This window comes from Chaetodon auriga, chromosome 2 (genome assembly GCF_051107435.1).
Source record: "Chaetodon auriga isolate fChaAug3 chromosome 2, fChaAug3.hap1, whole genome shotgun sequence".
In the NCBI taxonomy this organism is placed as follows: Eukaryota; Metazoa; Chordata; class Actinopteri; order Chaetodontiformes; family Chaetodontidae; genus Chaetodon; species Chaetodon auriga.
The window spans coordinates 14,741,049-14,759,384 of NC_135075.1; the positions used below are offsets into that span (position 1 = coordinate 14,741,049).

Sequence of the window (18,336 nt, forward strand, 5' to 3'; positions counted from 1 at the left end):
AGCTTCATGGTAACAAACAGGTATGAGAGTGGTATCAATCTTCTCATATAACTCCAAGCAAGAAAGCAAATAAGGATAAATAGGTCAATTAAGAGAGGCCTGGTTCATGGTCATTGGATAAAAACAAGGCAGGGTATATGTTGTGATGTCAAAAATCTTGAATGACAGCTAACAAGAAAACTACAAACTAAACCTGGCACTCGGATAAAAACAAAACAGAATCTCTGTGCTTATGTCAGCAGAACAGATAAAACACTTCAATACAGTGTAACTAACAATATGTATGTAGGTACTTGTACATGAACATCATCCTCACCTCTCAGCAATACTGCGGTGAGCCCGGGACACTGAAGTCTCAATGTCGATTGGATGGTAGCGCAGCCCTCTTAGCTCCAAGGTCTCATCCAGTGAGCCCACCACAAAGAGGGCATCATGCCGATCTGAGCACAGAAATACAGGCAACATAATCCACCCGGAAAAGTATGCAGGCAAAGTAGAAGAAAAAGTGTGAGCACCTCCTTATGTGTGTGCTCAGCTCAGCTTACGTTTGAAGGTTTCATTTATTGTGTAATCATTTCTGTTTTAATATTTTTACAATCTACAATCTCTCTCATAATAAACTCATCAGGGCTGGCTAACTAAATCTAGACGTTAGCTCTGTCAGGATCTATTTACCTCCACTGGCATCCAGCAGCTCGGTCCTCTTCACAAAACCCAAGTATCCCGTCCTGGCCCATAAGGTCTGCGGGTCTCCAAAGCTGAGCTTGGTGTTGAAGTGGTTGGCCTGAAGACTCTCCTCTCCGTAGATGGTGTAGTAGCCACTGGCACTGTGAGGGCTGTTCACCCAGATCTAAGAGAGAGAAGCACTCACACCTCAAAGCTGGTTTTTACAGAGAAGAGCATTTTACCCCTAAGTTTGTCATGATACCAGCATGATGTCATCACAAAAGAAGAGCATCTGTTCACCTCTCCAAGATGAGAATCACCGAGGGGACCTCTGGTCTCTGGGTTTACGATTATCACCCGAACACCTGGCAGTATCTGTAGATTGAAAAAAAAGCATCACACACCGTCAACATGCACCACCTTACCTTCCTAATTTGTTAACTTAAGTGAAACCATGGGTGTACATATGTAGCATCTCACCTTGCCAGACTCCATTAGAGGAAGACTCTGAGGTGCTCCTCTCTCCACCAGCCTCACTCTGCAAAAGCCGCGCACATAAGCACACATAAACAATCATTCGTTAATTTTTTTTTCACATGAGGATTATCCATCTGAATGGATGAATGTGCTGTACTGCACATATCTACTTACACTGTTCAGGGTTTCTGGGTTCATGAGGTATAATGACTGAATGATGGAATATTATCAAATATCTTTCAAGTCTTTTGAATGCTGAATAGAAAAAAATCCCCACAAATTAAACCAATGAAATGAAACGTGAAAAAAGCACAATCTACAATCCACACAGGAGGTGCATCATTCCTCGCATCACATCAGTTAAGACCTAAACTCCAGATATAGTGTATACTGTGTACACCAGCAATTTTAATTTCCTCAAATTTTCAAAGCCCAGTTTATGACACACCCTGGTTCAACTGATCCACGTGTTCTTACCTGTCATGGCGGAGGGACTTCATGTCCACATAAACTGTACAGGGATCAGGACCAGTGGTGCCCTGTAACACACAAAGAACAGGTACATACAGGTGCAAATGGTTCTTATCTTGGGGTAAGTCAATATGTACCTACATGTGAAGCCAAATTAAACATGTACCTGCAGGCAGATGGCTAGGTTAACCCTTGAACCAAAAGCAGTGCTAACAGCTCTGGATGACAGCCCCACGTCCTTAAACAGCTTGGAGAATGAGTGTGTGAGGGCGAGGCGAGGGCGTTCTTCCGCTATCACCACGCAGCTCCGCACGCACGACAGGTTCACACCACGGGCCTAAAACACACCCACACAAAATGATAAAATCCTCAACAAATATTCTGCGTCTGTCATTCAGTGGTGGAATGAACATTTACTCAAACATATTTGAGGTATTTGTGCTATAGTACTTGTGTAAAGGATCTGAATACTTCCTCCACCACCTCTGACATTCATGATCCTCTCTATATGCAGCCCTCACCTTGAGCAGCTCAGTCTGAGTACCCAGTCCTTTGGTGCAGAGCTCCATAACAGAGTAAGAACAAAAGGTGTCTCTGATACGGTACTGACTGAGTGTGCTCAGCCAGAGGGACAAGCAGCTCTCCAACTCGAAGGGAGGAATCAGGATGGACTGGTGACCTGAGTAAACACTAAAAGACAAAACATGAAGGAAAAAACGCTGATGAATGGACGAGGAACAGCACAATAGAGACCAAAATGGTGGTGCATGGCATGTGCGTCTTGTAGGTGATGGTTTACGGTACCTTGCGAGGCACCACAAGACAAAGCCCAGACCACAGTAAGGATCAAGGCAGATGGCTATTTGGCGAGAGGAGTACAGCTCACACTGCAGCTTTATAGAGCGACAAAGTGCACTGACCGCCGCATGAGAGATCTGCAATTAAAAGGACGAATCATACAGTCAAAGGAAAGTATCATCAGACTTTCTGTCAACCAATCTTTGCCAAATTCTACTTTGTGATGTCTTTTACATCCTACAGTAGAATGCCTTTTACATTGCAACTATGGCTCATGCCAGCATTGCATTATATTTGCCTCAGTAAATATAATTAAGAAGAGACTATGATGGATGTCTCACTGTTTTGAAGATCAGAGCAGAATAGCAGGTTTATAAAGATGCCATTGACCTGATTCTGTTGCTCTGTGTGTCAGTTCACAAATTTCCCTTCACTCATTGTGGCATGGCAAAGGTCAATAGGCATGAGGTTGAGACAGGGGTAATTCCAGGCTGTAAAATAGATAATAAACTGGTCTCTCTATCACTCTTCGATGAGAACATTTCCTACTCCTGACACAATGATCACACCATGTGCTGATGTGATCATCACAATAACAAGGAGGTGGCTGAAGACATCTGCAATTCAAGTTCTGTTCATCACTTAAACCACCTCTCACAGGCCATGCAGCTGTGACATTTACATTCTTTAAACCTCCAATGATTGATTGACTGAAAATGACAGAATGAGAGCGTTGAGAGTGAACCACAACAGTAAAGTTGCAGCTGAACATTTAGACAACGAGCTGAAACTCATTATAAACTGCAAGGAGCTGCAGATTCAGGTGATAAATATCTGTAGCTTCATTACTACGAGTGATGTATCCTACATTGTCACATTGTTTTCATGTTGTTATTTGATACATTGTTACTATAAAAATATTGATTACAGCTGCTTTGAGGTGTCAAGGCCCAAAAATGAGAGGGATGGCATGTGCATACTTTATAGCATGTGGATACTGGATTGGGATTAAGAGCAAACAGAGTAATAATTGACAGTGAACCTCATCTGTCTCACCTTCACCCCAGTAAGCATGCCTGTAGTGGACACACTGAAGTCCAGATAAGCAATCATCTCTGCTGTGGGCGGCTTATAGATCTGTGGAGGTCGGCGGCGAGGAAGATCATCTGCACACAAGAACAGTGCATGTTTTTACAAAGAACAACCTAAACATTAAATTATACTGTCACATAATTACACAGCAAATATTAATTATAACCAGATTCATCTAATACTGTCAATTATTGCTGTCATATACTGGAACTAGAATCAGATATTATTTACTGGTCATGCAACTCATTCTCAACTCAGTCAGTAGGAAGAGCTTTACAGACCATAATACCCACAGAGATATAAAAAATAATATATATAGTAAAAGGAAAACAAAATACATTTACAGTATAGCTGCAAGCAACAACAAAAAGTGCACCAACCACTTATCTATCCACAAGTTCGTCTACCCACTGAGCAATTTTGGTAATAACTGGAGCGTTGCAGAGAAATGTCCCACTTCCTGTTTGTCTTAATGCTACAAACTTTGTCACAGCAAACAGTCCACAATAACTGACACAAGTGTTTCTGACAGAACTGTACACTTAATACACGACCACGACTTTACACTCACTACGATGACAACTACCCACAACTCATGAGCCTATTTCACTGTCTTGAATTTGACTCAAGAGAAAGTTAGCTACTGAAAACAATGCATGTGTTCTTCATTGAAGAGCAGTCATTTAAAATAAGTAAATAATGTCATGTGTAAATAATAAAATGAATGATGGCTGAATTCCATTTAGCTGCCTCAGGGTCATGGTGTTGGGCATGCTAGCACACTGTCACACGGCGATGGCTTACTGGGACACTTGAATATAACAGAGCCATCGTAAATTTTATTAGTAACACCTGTGATTTTACTACTATGACATGTTAAAGCATCCAAGTCTTTTATTATCTTACCTGTGTCAATGATTGTTGGCCAAGTTTTAATGTTCACTGAGGCAGCAGCCTCTTTGGAGCGCAGAGTCCTCATGAGATGTTGAGTGGTTAGGATACATGCAGCTTTACTGACCTGGTAACAAAACACAAGCATGACTCACCTGAATAGGAGAAGCTGCATCAAATTGTCAAAGATGAAATAAGTGGCAAAAACATATTCTTACATCAATAATCATGCGGACAGTAGGCAGCGTGGCTGCCAGGTTCTGAGGGTGTGGAGGTCTGACATTTACGGGAACACATCCAGCGTAGAGACAGCCATAAAAGGCAGCTATCAAATCAATGCCTGAGAGAAAGATGGAGGACAAAGGTGGAGCTAAACAAAACAGAGAAAACTATCCACATCTCACAATAATTAATCTCAATGGGGGTAATGCTAAATACAGACAGGAAGACAGCGGCAGAACCCACCGGGAGGGTAGAGCAGCACTACGTTCTCCCCAGTGTTGATGCTGCCTTTCTCCATGAGCGCTGCAGCTATCTTCTCTGCCCGCTTGTGAAGCTGCACGCAGGTCGCTGTGCTCACTGCTACACCCTGAAGGCCAGGAATAATGGAACAATTCACAGGTAACATTAATCTTGTGCATTCCAGTTAAACTGGCATTGGTGATGTATTTCTCAGTTTGGTACCTTGGCATTCAGAAGAACAAAGAGGACATGGTCTGGGTCTGTCTGCGCCCTCCAGTGTAGAGCCTCTGTCAAATATTGATGCTGAAATAAAAAGAAAAAATAATTAGAGGTAGGTACTGTACATATGATGCCGTGCTTCAATAATGTGTGCACATCATTACAAACACAACCATGGAGGACATATACAGGGAGGAGTTTTGTGCTGATGGAAGAACTTAATTTAATACACCTAAATAAAACGAGATAAAGTGGTGCTCAGAGACTGCATACCTCAGTACACAAGTATTTCTTGCCAACATGCAAACAATTTATACCGCACACTCTGAGCCAATCCAGCTCTTAAAGTAATGAACTACTACTTAGGAGGTGAAAGTCTGCAGTAAAAAACCGGGACAGCTAGCTAGGTGCTTATCTTGTAACACAGATAAAAAATGAAAACATGCACATTTTGCTCATGTCACATTTTAATACAAGCGCACAAACTAAAACCACAATACAATATAGATTAGAGCATGACAATAATAAACAGTGGTGTTGGGATGATGCAAGAGGGGGGCCATAATTCTTACCATCACAGTGGGCCACATACAGAGCTACATCCACAGAGAGACAAGAGCAGAAAGAGAGAAGATTCTTTTTTACATCTATAAAACTGAGCTGTGGCTGAGCCTGGGGCCATTGTTACACTGACAGTGGAGAGCCTTCAAACCTAACTATTTACCATTCTAGCACACTGTGGGCATTGGCTTCCTGTTGACTCTGAAGGACACGCATGTGGCTCTTTTGAAAACAGGAGTGTAGTTATACAGAGTTACATGCAGAGTTAGTGGCTGGTTAAAGTAAGTGAGTTACAGTTCACGGTCATAGTACCTTCCGGACAAGATCCTGGTCTTCGATCATGCCAAGGTCCCTGCCTGCAGCCTGGGCAATCCGCTTCCCTGCCACCAGGTTACCCACCATCACAGATGCAGGACCGACACCGACTGCAAGAGAAAAAAGTGTGTGAGAGGTGTGTGAGAGAGAGGTGACTGGAAGAAAGGTAATGCTTGCAATACATCATATTTTAGAAAACAACCCTCACAGGTTAAGTTTTATCCAAGGAGACCTGAATACCTGCCAGAAAACACAATTGGCTGTAATTCTAACCTGACAGAACAGTACAAATTCTGTGAATGCTGTGAAAAACACTGAGAGATCGACACACCCAGTAGTTCCGGTTAGAAGGATTTTAATGCATTAAAATCCTACAGTGCATCTCATTGGGCACTGGGATATGCATGTCTTGTTTGTGTTATGTGTCTGTTTATAGGTTGTTTTGTTTCTTTTGGTGAATATTTAGACAAGTGTATGATGTGCAAGTTGTTTTATGTCTGCTGAACTTTGCCACAGCCAAAGCCAACATGGCAGAAATATCACTTTCCCAAATTGTTATGTGTGCATTATGTAACACTCATAACTACGCTCCTGATTCACAAAACACTTCATACCCTGACAGACTCTTGCATGCCGGACAGCAGTTTCTCTCATTATTGTGGATATGGTCTGTCATTACTCGTCCCATTAGAAGAGAGTTCAATATACACTGGTTTACACATATGCGTCACCTACCGGGCTGCTTCTGGCGGGGCTTGGGCAGGTTGGTGACACACGTATGGGGACACATGAGGATGTTGCAGGGGTGTAGGTTACCATCTAAGAAGAACTGCTTGGTGTCAGAGATGTGGATGCCACCCAGCGGTGTTTTAGGTAAAGTGTTGGCCGGGACCAGAGCCAGACAGTAGAGGCCCACCTGATGGATGCTGTCAATAGCCTGCAGAGGAAAGCAAACATCAAGACACAGTTGGCTGGCTAGTAGTCGTGTGTTGTTGAAAAAACACTGACACCTGATTTAAAAAAAAAAAAACAAATACAGAGTACACATTGCAGCGTAGTAGTATTGACACAAAATGATTTCCACTTGAACCTTGTACATCGTTCCACTTTTACCTGAAGTACCCGGCTCATCCACTGGAAGCTGTCCTCCTCACTGGCATCTGGCCTCTGCTCCGCCACAATTACAACCCTCTCATCATAAAACACTGTGACTGAAAACACAGCGATCCTGAACCACGCAGAAACAGACACAAACATGTAAATTATTCTGAGTGTGTGGAAGGTATTTAAAATTTTAATGCCCACTGAAACAAGTTGCTTAAATACATCAACATTACATCCCGATCGTGCCTCATTGTGGACCTGATGTGCTTCCTTTGTACCACCAGATGTCAGCAGTGATGAATTAGTAGTCATACTTGACCTCAACAGAGGAGCGCATCATCTTTCTAAACATACTTTGTATTAGGAGGAATTTGGTGGTCTCCTCACCTCCCACGATACACGGTCTTGACTGGCTCCACGGCCAGAGCGGTGGCCACCAGGTCGTCAGCATTGTGTCTCCGCCCGCTTACCATCAGCAAACCCTCGATCTTCCCCACCACAAAGATCAGACTGCCCTGTACACAGCGGGGGATACACAGTGGGGTCATTATACTGTCAGTATACAGATCCATTCAAGACAGAGAGAGGAAGATGGTTTCCAGGAGGGCTCAAATTACCACAGATGGTGTACTGTAATGAAATAGTGCTACTTACTGGGCCAACAAACCCCAAGAGTCCTGACCGCACAAATGGAATCTCTCCAATGGGAACTCCATTAGCATTAACTGGTATCACCTGTACACAACGACAACCAGACAGAATATTTACCACGAAAAGAAATGAATTAGCTTTTTATTTCATGAGATTGGGCCAGCAAAGGCGGGCTGTGGGTGTAACTCTGCTTTCAAACCTCAAAGGTGTTTTTGGTGACTCCAGGCAGGCCATAGTACATGTTGCCCCCAGCACGGGAGTTCACTATTATCTCTCCTATCTCATCTGTTTTACACAACTGAGGAGGACCATCTGGCTTAACAATGCACATCAGAGCTGGAGACACAGGAAGGTAAGAGTTAGAAAAAATGAACTTCCTAACTTGAAAAGTATTTTACATTTATGGAGACATCTCGCTCATATGGAAGCCAAAGGTATACATGGCAGAAAAAAAAAATAAGATTCAGGAGGATTAAAGATTTTCGTGTCAGATTTTCCCACAAGAACCTCTCTGTCATTAGTTTTTCATGCTGTCCTCTTGACTCATTCATCTTTCCTTCTATCCTCACCTCCGGGCATGACATGTCCCACATCTTGCACAGTCAGGGCGGAGTTCTTGTCCTCGGTGTTGACCCTGATGACACCGTGGCTCAGGCCGCCCATGGAAAGAATAGCACGGGCAGGGAGCGGTGCGCCAGGGACTCCCGGTCTACACAGGAGAGAGTTTGATCAAACATGAACATTTCCAACTATCCCATCTGTTCTCACAGTTAGCCATCTGCCCACCCACCCATGTACACCGACACATCCGACAGACAACGGGCCCTATCTTAGACCTGGTGCAAGGCAGCACACAGTGCAGTACAAGTGTCATTGCTCGTTTCCAACTGATGCATTTGTCATTTTCACGCCCAGCGTCCATGTTTCATAAGTAGCAAATGTACTTGTGCCCATCTATGCACATGGGCGTGTTGGTCTTAAAATGAGGTGTGGTGCATTGCTATGCTGAGGTAGCAGAAAGCTATTGCACCATTGACTAACAAAAATCTGGTCTAAAGTAAATGGTGCAGTATTTTCTTCCATTTTAAAAGTTGCATTATTCAAATAGTAAGATCCTCTCTCGACTGCTTTCACCTCAGGGAGCTTTGGTGGATTAATGCTGCTCCTGTAGATGGACTGCTTGTGCACGAAGTGAAACCATTTCCTCAGCAGAAATCCATTCACTTCTCCAACTAATTAAATCTGCCATTTAAATAGCATCATGCCAGGTGCAGGTGAACCTGGCTTTTACAGGGAATGGGAGATGACACTGAGTGGTTTAATTTATGTTACACTTCAAAACACACCTATGATTAAGTAAGACACTAAATACAACCCTTGGCAGCCAGACTATGTGCCATTTAGCTGGCACAGATGAAGCTGTACATTTCTTGTGCCATGTACTTTGACCATGCACTTTAGATTGTTTAAATAAGGCAGTGGGGTTTCTGTGTTATTTTGTGCTTATCTATTTCATCCTATATTGTATAACGCAAGAAAAGGAAATATGGGTCAGTGACATACCTGCGTATAGCTACTGTCATGGCCTCAGGGGAGGTGGCACAGGGACAGATAACCTCAGGTTTCAGGCCATGAGACTGAAACACGTTCAGAAAGGCATCACAGGAAGACACCGACCCTGGACAGCAAGAGATGCAATGTATTACATCTAATTTTTGTCACTCAAAAAGACCAAGTTTCACAAAGGCGGTAGGTCATAGAGTACTCACAGGGGTTAGCACCATCAGCAACAATCAGCATACGTAATGAAGCCAGGCTGGTGTCTCTCTGGTCCCGATGAGCCATCATGGCCCAGTGTAGATCACGGCACTTCACCAAAGCTACACGAGCTGCGTGAGGATAAGAGTGACATGTTATACATTCAATTCTTTTATATGGCGTTTCTCAAGCTAAAGAGAGCAGTGTAATTTACCTTTATGGATATGAACCCTCTGGACCCAGGAGAGAGGACAAGCCTTCATCACTGCATAGGGAACACTGATAGTGTGTATCCTGTTCATCACAGCCTGGAAACAAACAACACCCGGTTAAGCAGCTAATACAATCTAATCATTTTTTCTCATTATGACAAAAAACTCAAAGACTCCTCTGCTTCCAACAGAGTCTGACAATTTATTGGCCCAATCGATAAAAGCTTAGCGCTTTATGTTTATTGTTCGATTATAAATGCTGCAAACTGTTCATGAATTCAATAACAGAAATGACTGAAATTACATCATGTGGGTAGGATAAACAAAAAACAAAAGGAAGCATCTCAATTCAAAGAATAAAAAAGAAAAAACCCAAAACTCATGATTAAAAGAAAAGGGAGCTTAGCTAGATTACATAATGTCAGCACAGTGGTAGATACCTGTATAATAAGAACAATGCCCTAACCCTAAAATAGCTCTTCAGAAAAAAAGCACAATACGACAGTCCCAATAAACAATGGGACTTTCATCTGTCTCTTATGGAATGAGGTTTTTATGATTGGGACGTTTGGTCAGTTAATCAGGTACTTGATGAGAACACCAAAATCCCCTTTTGTCTTCTGTTCTGTTCTAACTCGAATCATCTAAAACCATGAACCATGGAAGCATCACCAGGACGCAACAAAGCAAAGAACCTACAGTAGACACATGGATGACTTTGCAATTTATTGTCACATTGCTTAATGTGCAAGAGGAGACAATGAAGAGACTTTGTGAAATCCCTTTCTTGAACTTGCCATGTGCATTAAATCACAATCAAACCCACCCATGCATACGTCCACACACGCTTACCGTGAGAACTCCATGCCACAGGCCCATATCCTTTTTAAAGTCCAGGACATTCACTAAAGTTTCCCCTTAAAGTGGAGAAAGACACAAGACGTGAAACAACCCTGATGACGAACCTTGAAATGATAGACCATGACGACACTCTGGGTCTTTACTCACCCTCACAGTAGTTGCATGCCTGGGTCAGTGCTTGGCAGTGGGTCAACATGGCTACTTTTGACACAGCCACACCCACCACTGTGCCCTCTTTACTCGCCTTGTACTACAGAAAGGAAACATGAGAAGATCAATTTTCAATGTTGCCAAATTAAGTTGAAATTTTATTGTGATCCAAATATGTGCTAGGTAACAACCAGCTATACTATATAGCAGCAACTGGTTAAGTAACTGTGACCTGCAGCGGCTGACAGACCAGTAAGCAACTCTGTTACCTCTATGTACGCAGGGTCAGTGTTGGCGGTGGGGATGTGCGGCTGCCAGTCTTTGGAAGGCTTGGTCAGGTACTTTGAGTCTGTAACCACCCACTTTAGTCGGGGCCAGCCTATCAGAGAAAGGCATCAGCGAAAGCAAAGTCAGCCTACACTTTACTTAAAAATATCAAAAAGGGGAAATTCATCATCACCTCATCATTAAAAAACGGGGCAGAGTATGCTGTACTCTCCCTGCATAACAATTTTGTGCACAGTCTGAAGGTGACCTGAGATTTGGCCATTATAATGTTTTACTTTCAGCAATTTTTCATAAATGTCTAATCATTTGAATTAACTTCAGTAATGTCAGAAGGAGCTTACTGACCTTTAAACTGCATTATTTCCCCAGTGGGTGTCTTGGGTAAACCCTTCAGACAGATCTCACTGGTCAGAGCCAGACCAACACCACAGCTACCGAGCAGAAACCCCACCTGGCTGATACCTGCATCCTAAAACACACAAAACATTAGAACACATTTATAGCTCCACAGAAAAAAGCACACTTCTTCACTCATAAAATGCACATGTTGCTCTGTGGGTTTTCTTACCTTGCGGGACAGTGGTACTTCAATCGGTACAGGTATAACTTCAGCCAGGAGGCAGCCGTAGAAGGCTACCCAGAACATCCCCGGGTCACTGTTGGGGTAAACCAGTGCCACCTACAAACACATTAATCTTTATATTTATGACTGTTTTACATGAGACATGAAACAAGAGAAATATGTCTTTATGGACACTGGTAAACACTAGTTATAAAATGTTTTGTAATAATAGTTACAAGACTACAAGTCTACAGCCGTGCCAGCAGGTCTGTGAAGCTGTACTTATGTACTAATGTTAGCTAAATGCTAACATTAGCATAATAACATGCACAATCACAATGCTAACATGCTGTTGCATGTTTAGCAGGCATATTAACATGTTCACCATCCCAGTTTTGCACTTCAACATGCTAACATTTGCTAATTAGCACTAAACACAAGGAGCAACTATCATGGCAATTCTCATTGCTGAGATAAAAATGTCAAACTTCATTTCTTCATATAGTCAAATCCAGGATGATTTCTACCTTTCACTGATAAGTCAAACATCAGCAACCATAAATCACTCCAGAGCCACTTTGGGTTTAGTGTCTTACACAAAGGGCACATTAACAGTTAGAAATATACAGTTTTAAATCTAAGGACTGCAGCAGGACTTTGCTGCAAATATAGCCAAGTGTTGCATTCCTCTGTATTCAATGAATTTGTGAGGATGACACTACCCTTTTCTATATGTTTGTTGTGTGTCTTTCTGTCTCCTGTCAGTGTGTCAGCTCTCTCACCCGGTCTCCAGGTTTGAGGATTTGCTCATTCTTGTTGCCCAGCTTGTTCAGGAGAGTGTACGCCAGCTTCACGCTGCGGCTCCACAGCTTCCCTAACAGACAGAAGGTGGAGCGGGGAGGAGGGAGTTAGGAGTGCACATTATATGTCTTACCCCTGCCAAAAAATCTCATGTCACAGAGTTCACACATCTGTCTATTGTCTAGATGAACTCTTGAACTCGTAACTTCCAGCATTTGTATGTTACTGATTTAATTATACTCTGAACTTCTTTCCAGCCTTTCTGCACATCAGTAGTCTGGTGTCTTACCATAAGTCAGTGTGTAGAGCGGTTTGCCCGTGATGTCAAGAGCAGTGAGTGCGGGACTCTTTCCCTGAGTGGCCCCCCAACGGGCCAATGCTGCCTGCAAGGCTGGGGGCCAATTACTGACCACTCCCAAAGGCTCCCCTTTTACTGGGATGATCTGACGGCCCTCCGGCCTTGGGGTGTTGGGGTCTGGCTGGGGCACTGTGTGTGAGAGAGAGGAAACAGGAAACTTTTGGGTGTATTACAGGTAAAAGAGACTCATTATGGATGCCACCGGGATAAAAAGCAGTCCAGTCATTACTGCTGGTGTATACTGTAATTTGGTTTCACTGATTAAACCTCTTGATTGTTTTTTCCATCCATAATCTGTCTTCTTCTTCGCGATTTTAGTCGCCTAAATATGTAAAGAATGCATTTTAAATAGAATTTGTGCATTAGTGCAGATAAGCATTGCTCAAGCACAACGACTTTTACTGTACAGAAAAATTCTTATTCTAAATTGTAAGATTTTTTTAGATCAGATTTTTAGATCAGTTACAATTCATTACATTCATAAGAAAACATTTTGGGTTGCCAGGTTGTGAGAAATGCCTGGTTGAACATTCTTCTACTTACCTAGACCACAATCTACATGTTAACGAAAACAAAATAAATACTCTTTATTAATGACTTACTAAAATGTGTAACTCAAGAGTCGATGGCCTATTAGGGAGCTATTAATATTTAGTAATACCTTAACGTTATAACTGCTCTGTTTTCACAAAATGTAAACTTATTAATGGCTCATGACTAAACTATAAAGCATTGGTAAATGATTTATTAAGTACTAATGAAGCCATTAATTTCAATTTATAAATGGCAACTTATTAATGGCACTCAATACGTACGCTTTGAATACAGAGAAATCTGTAAATATGATGAATCTGTTCAAGTAATTCAAAAAACTGTTTTTTGGATTGATTCAAAGATGTAGTGTTTTAAAATAGCATCCTTTGAAAATGCAATATTGAAGTGGGCATGCAAACTGGGAGAAGAGGGAAAGTAAATAACTGGAATGTGTGTTTGTTTAACTTTGCCCAATAAATCTTAAGTTGAAAGAAATAGCATCTTTGTAATATTGTATATGATGTAGTACAGTTTAAGTGCGTGTTTCATAAAGCTGCAAACCTTCTACTATCTCCTCTGCATCGTCAGTGAAGAACTCGCTGAGCGGGGGCCTCTTGGGCCTCTTCAGGGTGTTGAGCAGCTGCTGGATCTTCGTCGACACTCTGCTGCTCACAGGAACTCCTACAAGCAGGATGAAGGTGGAGAGGGGCGGTGCCAAGACAAACATACAGTCAAACACGCAACGTGGCTCATCTGTAGCACTACACGTTCAAACCATCCAACAGTCTGCTGCTCTTCTTCCCATCACACGAGAGCTGGTATTTTTAATGAAGATTCAAAATTGAGAGAAATATCTTTTGGAATTGAAAAGCAGCAAACGTAGGTGGCAATAACACGAGGAAAACACAGTGAGAACTGGGGTAAAATATGTTTTTTCTTGGTTTGGGATCACACGTGAGGATTCATTCTGTGCGTGATGTTGTTTTCGTTGCATTTATTTCCATAATCATTCATTACAAACAGGAGGGAGAGTAAGGGTACAACAGCAGACACAGAAGGCTACGGACATTATACATTAAGGAGTTTCCTTACTCTGGATATTACCTCTTCCTATCAGCCAGTCAAATAAACATGTGACAGGGTAGAGAAAGATCAAGAAGAAAAAAGAAAGCAGTAAGGTCTGATTAATGATATTTTATAATGACACTTATATTGAAGAGAGAAGAGATTTGTGAGTGGAGTCAGACAGAGGCTCCCGCACAGACACGGGCAAGTAAAAGTGTTATTTGGTGTCGTCACTACCGTCTGCGGTCTCCATCATGCTCGAGCGGCTCTGCCCGCGGCTCATCCCTTGGACCGCAGTGTTGGATGGCAGGTCCACCCGCGGGCCCCTGGATGGAGGGGCCACAGCTGTCACATCTGGAGGGGGGGCGCTGTTCTCTGATGGAGCTGCAGGTGAAGCAAGGAAAGACAGTCTGAATGAAGCTTGTTTGTTGTTGTTGTTGTTGTTGTTGTTTGTAAGCAAATGTTTTCGATTTCAAGGTTATGTGTTGCTTATAGGCACTAAATGTGGGGGACTATGGTTAAGCTTTATATTTTGGATTTCTGTTTTGTATTTTGTGTACTGTTTATACTTGTTGCACATTCTCATATTTAGTACAAAATATATATATATATATAGCATAACTACCACAGCTAACACGGGGGTTCAGATAAAGCATGATGCTAATTCTATGGTTAAGGTTTTGTTAAAATCACACCAGAATATGTGGATGTTTCCAACAATAATTTGTCCATTTTGGTCAAACCTAATAAACCTAATAACAGTAGTGGTGTCACCAAATCAGTGAAGTGCCTCACCAATGTGACTGTGAGCCAGCATTTCGGTCACAGCTGCGGTGTGGGGACGCTCATGGTGCTGGTGCTGTGGTTGGTAGTGAGGCTGGTACAGAGGCTGGTACTGCGGCTTGTACTGGGGTTGAGGCTGAGGCTGGCTCTGAGGCTGAGGCTTGGCCTCTCCATGGGACAGGGTGGAGGAGGCTGAGGAGGAGGTGGAGGAGCCCTGAACGGTGCGGTTGATCCAAGAGTCTGGGCTCTGTAGGTTTGGATTGACCACAGGCGGAGGGCCGACCACTGATGACTGCCTGCGCACAGACGTCTCATCTTCAGAACCTGATGAGGAGTCTGAGAGAACACAGTATGAGTTATCCAACTCTGGATCCTCCAGGCTAAAGTCGGTCTGTAGGACTGTCCTTCTTACTCTCCTACCTGGTGGTGTGCGGGTTTCAATGGGAGATTGCACATAAGTGGAGCGTCGCTTGGTAGGCATGGGCAGTGCCATCTTCTCCTCTTTATGTTTAGCCAGGGCAGCCTGTACTGCCTCAGTATGGATATCTGCAAAGACAGAAAACAATACAGTTTGAGTTAGGAATCGCTAGGTGATCCCAGCAGCTCTGGATCTGATTCAAAGCAACGACACAATAAAAGAAACAACAGCTTTTTAAACTGACTCATCAAGAGGCCACTTGCCCACAACACACAATCACACTCTTTTGAGATTTTTGCATCTTTAGTTGTTTGTGTGATGTGACTCAGATTTAAACTGCTGAACAGTTTCTTTCTTTGTATATTGGCTCATTTGGTTACTTTAAAATTGCTCCCTTTCTCTAACTCCTGCTTTAATATTATTTCATTTTAATTGTTTAATTGTGATATGAGTCCTATAGATGAGTGGGTCCCAACCAAGGAGATCTCCCTCCAAAAGCCCCTGCTCCAAAATACAGTATGGAAGATCACAAACTAAGTTGCTGGTTCCTCAAGCAAAAGGCAGGATAAGACTCTTGCGTTCTTACAACGGTTCTAGAGGAACCTGGAAAAGTCCCTGCTGTCAATCAATGAATCAGTCCATAAAATAGTAAATAAATAGGTGACAGAAATAGCAGGAATAATAGTTAATTTCATAATGTGAACTATTTCTGCAATTTTTTTTGGTTTACTCAGTGGAAAAAATCAGGTCAGATTAATCTTGCAGGGCAAAATAAATATGACTGTCAGGAAATTAACTGGACAGAAAAGAAGAAAATTAAACATCTGCACAACATAATTGTTGATTTTTGTTAAAAAGATTATCAAAACTAAACAAACCGAGAGGGAAAAATCACTGCTTTGCTCTCAGCTAATACACACACTCAACCTGCAACAGCCTGAAGCAAAACATCACTTTTTTTAATGTTTGGTAACTACTGATTCATTCATTTCCACTAATGTTTGACAGCAACATTTTAGTCAGCAAGGCTTTGTTAAAGAAGAAACAACAGATTAAAATGTTAAGAAAAATTACAAATGAAGTCAAAAGAAAATCCTCAGAGGATGACTGTTTTCCCATGGAAACAGGAAACCACGATGGGAGTGAATTAGCCCACGCACATGCCTACACACATGTACATGGTAATAAATGCAGAGATACTTTCACTTGATGACACCCACAGGCGCATTAAACACGACCACGTGAACAGCCGCACATTCAGGCTACGTAACAAAGCGTGCTCAACAAAAGCCCACTCACTGACAAATCACATCTATTAACTCAGGGGATACAATTCCCATTCAAACATCAACGCATTCAAATAAATCAGGGAGCACAGCTCGTTACACAGCAGCAGTGGGGACCATAATTACATAACTGGCATTCTGCTGAACAGATTGCTCTGGGCTAAATCATCTTCTCTCATAATGTGCGTCCTCCACCCTCACACAGGGGCGTCTGGAGAGGCTGACTCCTTACACATGTCTGGGGGGATGAGGGCTGTCTCTGTGGCGATAAGCACAGTGAGGTGTTTGGAGGCCAGCGGGTTTTATACCAGGTCCAACAAACACGGAGATGTATGTGCGGGGGGCTTGAGGCCTTAAATTGGCATTTTCTTTCATACATGCTTTTTTGAATCATAGGAATCATTAATAAGAATGTACATGTGTAACTGAAGAGACAGCAGCCTCACAGAACCCAGTCAACGTTGTATTTTGTTGAAGGCAGTACACAGACAGGCTTTAAGAGGAGTAATAATTGAAGGAAGCTCGAGGAGATGAGAGGCAATTAAATTAAGGTTGTTCTGCACTTTCTCTGCACTCCATAAAATGATAAGTGCTTTAATTTCTTCCATTTCCCATTGCTGCAGTGTGTTGTCCTTTCTTCTTGTTATTTGTTTTTTAATGGCTCTCTTTGAAAACTCTGGATTTTCCATTTTTTAACCATGCTAGCAGCATTTTGTACTTTTGTATTTCTGGTTCGCAGAGGATGGATCTTATAGACTATGGTGAACTCTCCCTCACATCTCTAACATTTGACCATTAGGTCAAATTCGGAATTTGTCCGATTATTTGGTTTACGACCAAATGCGTGCAAAACTAATGAAATTCTCATCAATCACAGCTGTACTTATGTTGATGGTGCCAATGAACAAATGTTAGCATGCTAAAATGTTTAACCATATATACAGCTTGGGTGCCAAGCTCAGACTGTATACATGGTACACTTTAAATCTATTTAACATCAGTATGTTTGAACTGTCATCATGTCAGTGTTAGCATTTAGCTCAAATTGCCACTACGTCTAAGCACAGCCTGACAGAAAAAAATATAGTGTTCAAGTAGGTACACTGCCTTTTGATAAAAATACCACAATGCAATCCATCACCTCTGATAGGGGTGAACATTACCCAGCAGGTAGCTGAGGTGTAGGGGGTAAAGCTATATTCAGTCCATTTACCATTTACTATACTTGCAAAAATGATGATCATTCATGTCCGAAATCTCAATTTACTGCTCACTACACAGTGAACTACTGATTGTGTTAGTGAATGAGTGCGTAATGGAGGGGTATATGACAGTCTTCCTGCTCCCTTTGAAAACAGCCTAGTCGAAATGGTGCTGTATCAGGGCACAGTGTTACTCTTGAGCTGCACTATGCTGAGAACAGAGTAAGATGGATTGCACACTCTTAATATGGCAAAAGGCTCGTCATCCCACTTGTCCTTGGCTCTATGTTCTTTCGTCTCTTTAAGCCTGTCAGTCCTACAAAACTTTACTTGTATGCTGCACTGTTAAAG

At 42.3% G+C, this 18,336-nt stretch overlaps 1 protein-coding gene across 4 annotated transcripts in view; it reads right to left on the reverse strand.

Moving 5' to 3' along the window:
* dip2bb (disco-interacting protein 2 homolog Bb) overlaps positions 1–18,336 on the reverse strand; it is a 39,134-nt gene that overhangs the window by 3,599 nt on the left and 17,199 nt on the right. The window contains exons 4-39 of one of the 4 annotated variants that reach the window (XM_076757062.1): positions 15,500–15,625; positions 15,092–15,415; positions 14,534–14,680; positions 14,324–14,341; positions 13,793–13,912; positions 12,629–12,826; positions 12,321–12,412; positions 11,545–11,655; positions 11,322–11,445; positions 10,958–11,067; positions 10,686–10,788; positions 10,530–10,594; positions 9,680–9,773; positions 9,477–9,596; positions 9,271–9,385; positions 8,277–8,416; positions 7,907–8,043; positions 7,711–7,791; positions 7,444–7,571; positions 7,066–7,180; positions 6,688–6,889; positions 5,950–6,062; positions 5,649–5,672; positions 5,080–5,160; positions 4,861–4,984; positions 4,614–4,735; positions 4,411–4,522; positions 3,469–3,578; positions 2,419–2,549; positions 2,136–2,304; positions 1,781–1,951; positions 1,621–1,682; positions 1,147–1,204; positions 967–1,041; positions 676–850; positions 317–440 (exon numbers count right to left, since the gene is read on the reverse strand). In XM_076757062.1, the coding sequence (XP_076613177.1) occupies positions 317–440; positions 676–850; positions 967–1,041; positions 1,147–1,204; positions 1,621–1,682; positions 1,781–1,951; positions 2,136–2,304; positions 2,419–2,549; positions 3,469–3,578; positions 4,411–4,522; positions 4,614–4,735; positions 4,861–4,984; positions 5,080–5,160; positions 5,649–5,672; positions 5,950–6,062; positions 6,688–6,889; positions 7,066–7,180; positions 7,444–7,571; positions 7,711–7,791; positions 7,907–8,043; positions 8,277–8,416; positions 9,271–9,385; positions 9,477–9,596; positions 9,680–9,773; positions 10,530–10,594; positions 10,686–10,788; positions 10,958–11,067; positions 11,322–11,445; positions 11,545–11,655; positions 12,321–12,412; positions 12,629–12,826; positions 13,793–13,912; positions 14,324–14,341; positions 14,534–14,680; positions 15,092–15,415; positions 15,500–15,625 (4,321 nt within the window). The remainder of the gene's footprint in view (positions 1–316; positions 441–675; positions 851–966; positions 1,042–1,146; positions 1,205–1,620; positions 1,683–1,780; positions 1,952–2,135; positions 2,305–2,418; positions 2,550–3,468; positions 3,579–4,410; positions 4,523–4,613; positions 4,736–4,860; positions 4,985–5,079; positions 5,161–5,648; positions 5,673–5,949; positions 6,063–6,687; positions 6,890–7,065; positions 7,181–7,443; positions 7,572–7,710; positions 7,792–7,906; positions 8,044–8,276; positions 8,417–9,270; positions 9,386–9,476; positions 9,597–9,679; positions 9,774–10,529; positions 10,595–10,685; positions 10,789–10,957; positions 11,068–11,321; positions 11,446–11,544; positions 11,656–12,320; positions 12,413–12,628; positions 12,827–13,792; positions 13,913–14,323; positions 14,342–14,533; positions 14,681–15,091; positions 15,416–15,499; positions 15,626–18,336) is intronic. The other 3 variants (XM_076757071.1, XM_076757082.1, XM_076757091.1) reach the window with 3 other exon arrangements.